Source organism: Etheostoma spectabile, chromosome 13 (genome assembly GCF_008692095.1).
Source record: "Etheostoma spectabile isolate EspeVRDwgs_2016 chromosome 13, UIUC_Espe_1.0, whole genome shotgun sequence".
Taxonomy (NCBI): Eukaryota; Metazoa; Chordata; class Actinopteri; order Perciformes; family Percidae; genus Etheostoma; species Etheostoma spectabile.
This window is the reverse complement of record NC_045745.1, coordinates 21,649,020-21,654,644: the sequence shown is the minus strand read 5'-3', so window position 1 is coordinate 21,654,644 and position 5,625 is coordinate 21,649,020. Positions and strand designations below refer to the sequence as shown.

At 38.7% G+C, this 5,625-nt stretch overlaps 1 protein-coding gene across 6 annotated transcripts in view; it reads left to right on the top strand.

Moving 5' to 3' along the window:
* Nucleotides 1–5,625, top strand: part of LOC116700221 (replication protein A 70 kDa DNA-binding subunit) — a 61,040-nt gene that overhangs the window by 20,093 nt on the left and 35,322 nt on the right. For all 6 annotated transcript variants that reach the window (XR_004334604.1, XM_032533214.1, XM_032533211.1 and 3 more), the window contains 3 exons: nucleotides 882–1,018; nucleotides 1,593–1,741; nucleotides 3,630–3,759. Coding sequence is in view for 5 of the 6 variants with exons in the window: in XM_032533214.1 (XP_032389105.1) it covers nucleotides 882–1,018; nucleotides 1,593–1,741; nucleotides 3,630–3,759 (416 nt within the window). In the remaining variant the exon portion in view is untranslated. The remainder of the gene's footprint in view (nucleotides 1–881; nucleotides 1,019–1,592; nucleotides 1,742–3,629; nucleotides 3,760–5,625) is intronic.

Genomic DNA, 5,625 nt, shown 5'->3' with positions numbered 1-5,625 from the left:
AGATGACTCTTGTTATGATTTGATACTATGAATAAAATGTAATTGATTATTATTATTGTTATTATAATTATAATAATAATAATTATTATTATTATTATTATTATTGTTGTTGTTGTTGTTGTTATTATTTTCCGTTGCCGGTTTTAGACTATTCCACTACTTGACAGATGGTGGCAAAGAAACAAAAACAAGGAAGAAGATTGCAATCTTGAAAACATCATCATATACAATGCAATACTCAAATATCGCTTAACAAATGTTTTATTGATAACCCTACATCATAGAAGTGAGATGCATTCCATCCCATCATTTTTCCAAATTTCATGATTAATCTCTAATTGTCTTTGTTTTCAGTATTCTTGTGACATATTTGCTATACATAAGCACTTTATAAATTAATTTGACTTATTCTGATGTTTTAATATTAGTCATGATAGGCCAGGCTCTTCCCTATCTTTGAGCTCAGCAGCAACAGCTCTTCAGTGCAGTAATCCTGAATGAAGTTTTTAGGCCTTGGGCATGACAGGAAACATGAATGAGGAATGAGTGTGTTTGTTGTGATTTTGAGTGCGGGCCAGGGTGTTAGCCAGTCTGTTATGACATTTTTGTCATATTGCTTTGACTTGGCAATATCAGAGGGGTGTAAACTCTGCTGTGTTGGGTCTTTACTCTTGTGATGTGATACCACTTCACATTACCCAGTGGGCATTTTTACACTTTACACCATGTGAAGACATTTCAAAAGGATCTCTTCACATAATGAACTATTGATCTCTCCCTTTTTTACCTCATCATAAATATAATTTTCTGCCTGTATTTGTGAGCTAGCTATAAATAGATATGTAAAATGACTATCTCTCTCTCTCTCTCTCTGCCTGTAGATGTGATTGGAGTGTGTACGAGTGCTGAGGATGTATCCCGTATCACCACTAAGAACAGTAGAGAAGTTTCCAAGAGGGCCCTCAACCTAATAGACACAACTGGCAAAGTGGTGACTGTCACACTTTGGGGAGAGGAGGTAATAACTATAATCTCTCTTCCTCTCACTCTCTCTCGCCTTGCTCTCTGTCTGTATCTAGGGATGGATTTGCAGTTTAACTTAAAAAACATGTTGAGCAGGCTGTAATTAATCGTGTGTTTATGAAGGTGCCCATCCGTTTATGTACGTAACATGCCTGCGTGAATGCTCTTGCATTCAGAGCCGTTTGATTGGGTTTTCTGAGCTGTAAAATTTGGATCAGTCAATCATCAGTGTGACCTTCAGGATTGTTTTGAACCAGAGTCTGTGATTTGAGACGGAAGGCTAAATAACTCTCGAATGTGCATGAAATGGCACTATTCTTCACTAAGCTCATTCAATCTGCAAGAGCTAATCCCTCCTCTTTGCCAAAATCCAAAAATGACTTTCAAATTAACTTGTAGGTTGTCCAATTATAAAAGCAAACTATACCACGTATTACTTTCTGGTTTCTGCAAACTGCAGATACAGGCTGAACACATAAGAGACAATAACACAAATGTTTTTGCGGTCTCTTGTTCTCCATCTTTCTCTCCTCAATTCCTGTCTTTGACACAGTTTGTCCTTTCTCTAGGCGGAGAAGTTTGATGGTTCTCTGGAGCCCGTAGTCGCCATCAAAGGAGCTCGCTTATCTGATTTTGGGGGCATATCTCTCTCTGCTTTGTTCAGTTCAACAGTCATGGTCAACCCAGACATACCGGAGGCCTTTAGTCTGCGGGCCTGGTGAGTCACACTGGTGTGCATACACACACCAACGCTGAACCACACACATTTATAAACACATACAAAATTATCCACAAATGGCGCAGGGACATCATTTTATCACAAGCACCACTTAAGACACCGAATGTTCAGACAGAAAAATCACTCTACAAATGGAGAGATTGTATCCCTCCTTTTACTGAAATTCTTATATATGCAAAATATTATACAATAAATACTAAACACTGATGAACAAACCTAAGTGCAAAGCCCTGATGATCACATGTCAGGAGACTGGTGGCATGTGCCTCCTTAGTTCCAGCGGGACTCTAGACATGATGGAGACTGGATTGGATGCAGGAACAACAGAAAAGCAGGACACGGATATTTCTAGATTCCTGCTCTGAACTGCTACTATACGTGTACAGAAAGATGGGGACACGGTGAGCCGCATCAATTGGATTCTTATTAGCACTTCCTGTAGAGGGATTTTAAATTATGACTCATTCACTCATTAAGGCTGTTCTCAAGTCTAGCCACTGCTGAAATATAAATGCGCCCCGTGTGTACATAGGAGTGCTTCACTGTGATTGTGTGTGTGTGTGTGTGTGTGTGTGTGTGTTACACTGAAAGCTATTATTAGACAGGCAACTGCGTCAAACAGTGCACTCACAGCATCAAAGTGTGAATACAGTTTGGGTTTGTTGGTACCTGTGGACATTATTCTGATTCTTTTAATCAGTTTCTAAATTTTCTAAATGCTACTTGAACAATAGCCGTCTGTTGGTGTGTGTGTGTGTGTGTGTGTGCGTGTGTGTGTGTGTGTGTGTGTGAGAGAGAGGGAAAGAGTATGGAAGAAGAGCATCCATTGCTCCAGCTTTAATCTTGGTCTTATAGTTTTTGGTCAACACACCATCACATCCTAACATTCAAAGGGATAAATAAAAGCAGTGCTCCCTTACTCCCCCCCACATCTCTGCTACTGGTTGGTCCTCTCTTCAGTTTACATGCTGACAGCAGTGAAGGAATAACAACGAATGTTATTTAAGGAGCAGACAGAGTGTTTTTACATGTAGGTCTGCGCTTTACAAAGACAAAGAGTATCTGTCTGACTCTAGTTCCTGTGGCGATGTGGTGCTTTGTGGGATTGTTTTGACCATGCTGCCTTACATAATTGGAGGAAACTGATGAATTTGGATGATGCCTTGATTAGATTGCTCTGTTCGGCTAGAATACAGAGTAGGAGTCACGCTGATGCATTAAGATTTAAAAGGGAATATTAAAAAGGTGGAAAAATGAGATGGAGTAGCTAAACAAAAGTAAAGACAGATGAGCATTGTTTTTCTTTTAGCCTCAGCAAAGAAACTGTGTTTCTGGACAAAATATGAAAAGTTGATTAATGTATGAATGCATTTGTCCATTATAGACAGCCATGTGTCAGATAAAAGTGGTGTGCAGTGGCTGTAAATCAGTTAAGGGAGCAGTTCAGTCATGGCTGATGGCGGTTTCTTTAGATAATAACAAATACAGTGCAGTATCTCCGCAGGAAAAATCAAAGTCTGTTAATATAACACACATGCATACATATAAACAAACACACTCAAACTCACTTGCTTTTACACCCTGTTTTTCACTATAGACTTCTGGACATGATCACAGACAACTAATATTGATGGTGTACCTGTCAAGTTTTATCACCTTAGTATCCAGTGATTGCGTTCTCAAGCATGCTTGATTTGTGTTTTCATTTGACTCAACAGACATACCCTTTTCTTTCGGTCTTCCTACACTCTAAATAATGCATGTTATATTTCACATGTACTGTACGTGTATTTGTTTTTTGGTGTGTAAGAGTGTGCAAACATTTATTTGCACAATTGTGCTGTTTGTTTAAATGTCAACACTACAGGTATGACTACGGAGGATATGCACTCGACAGCCAATCCTTGACAGAGACAAGGTCAATGGGGAGCGGCGCAAAGATGAACTGGAAAACACTGAGCGACATTAAGGATGAACAGTTGGGTCAAGCAGAGAAGGTATAAAGCATACATACAGTACAAACAGAATTACTTCCGCAGCAAGACACCCTTTGTTTTTGGTATTTGGATTAATTTACCCTTTAAAGAAAAAGCTACCATATAACATTTGGGGACGTCTTTTTAATTTCTAGGCCCCACAAGTCAGATGTAGTTTTTATTCATGGAGTTGTAATTCATTCTTTATTAATAATTTATCTATACACCATGAATTAACATAAACAAGTACCTTGAAGACTGAGTGAGTGATGGAAATTGCAGTCAATGAAGATTTAAATTAACAGTATTGACAGTATTTCTGTTTTTTGGCTTTGGTTGATTCATCAAGGCACTTGCATGACTCCGTCTAGTCCTCAATAAAGGGCCAGAAAGTAAGAATTATAATATAAAAACCATAAGTAACTGTGACACTAACAATTTAAGTTGTTTTTATATGGCTGTATAACTTAAATTTTAAGTTTTACTCACTCGCAAAACCGTGAATCTACAGTAGATCCGGTAGAGATGAACCTATGACATGTGTAACAGCTAAACATAAATCTAGTTTTTTGCATTGCAGTTTTAGTTGGATCTCTGAGAGAGTTATTTATGATAACCTTGGTTGGAAGGGGATTGATATGTGAGTCAGCAAATACTTCTGTCACTTAGGCAGCCCCTGAAAATCAAAGAGTTACAGCTTTACAGTTTTGCCCCAAAGTTTTGCAGTCATGCCGGAACAAGTCCATCTTATTTTACATATTTGCTCTTACTTGCTTTACTCTACTTATGTTTTTTCTAGCTATAGTGTAACCCACAGCTGAATTGGCTGAAAAATGTAGGGAATCACAAAGTGGAAGTTGACATCAGGCATACCAAAACAACCCCTGCAACTAAACATTGCAGGGGCATAACACATAACAGTTAGCCATATAGAGATCAAACGGATGTCCTCCTTATTTAAAACTATCAGGGAACATTTTTATGTGAACACAGTTAGTCTTCCATTCATTTGTTACAGTTTCAGGCTGTGCTTTTCTAGGACTTCCTGGATTAGAGTCATCGTTCTCTTGTTTTAGCTGTGGCAGGGAGATAGTGATGCTCCCATATTAGCAGTGCTGGTTGAACTGACGTACGCCACTTTGAAATTGAACCTTATGCCATTTTAAAAAGTGTCATTGCACAGAAATATGCGATGCTTTAGACTAAAAGTGGTGTATGCCACTCATAAACCTATCTAATTAATAAGGTTTATCTCTGACTAGTCTCCCTCATGTTTAATTAGAAGCCACTTATGGGTCGCTTCAAGATCAATGTCGTTTCTAATGAAAGTTTCTAATTATGTTTGGGAGTTTGAGGAAGCCTATAGGGCATAACATTACCAAAAGGGAAGTAGCGTGGACGGAGAACATGGGAGAGTGAGAGACGGGAAGAAAATTCAGGCACTTAAACTTCATGTCACTGACAAACCTGTGTTGCAGGATGGAAGGGGACAAGGCCAAAGGAAAAAAAAATTAAAACGGAGGGAAGAGTGTGGCAACTAAGAGGGAGAAGTGGCAAGGGTTATTTAGAAAAAGATATGAATAGGAACGGTTAACTGGCAGATGTGGGGAAAAAGAGTTGAACTCAGACTTATTCCTCTTTGTCTTTTTACCTTCTCTTTTTCTCTTTGTCTTCTCCTCTTTTCTCTCTCAGCCCTTTGTACCCCCAACTGTTTCTGTGATTAAATGGCTTTAAGTGGGTTGTCTATCACACACTTTGTGGCAGCAGCTTTGGTAATAATGATGGAATCCAAATAATTAGCTTATACTTTGAAGGAATCTAATTTGACATTCTACCTGTGTGTGTGTGTGTGTGTGTGTGTGTGTGTGTGTGTGTGTGTGTGTGTGT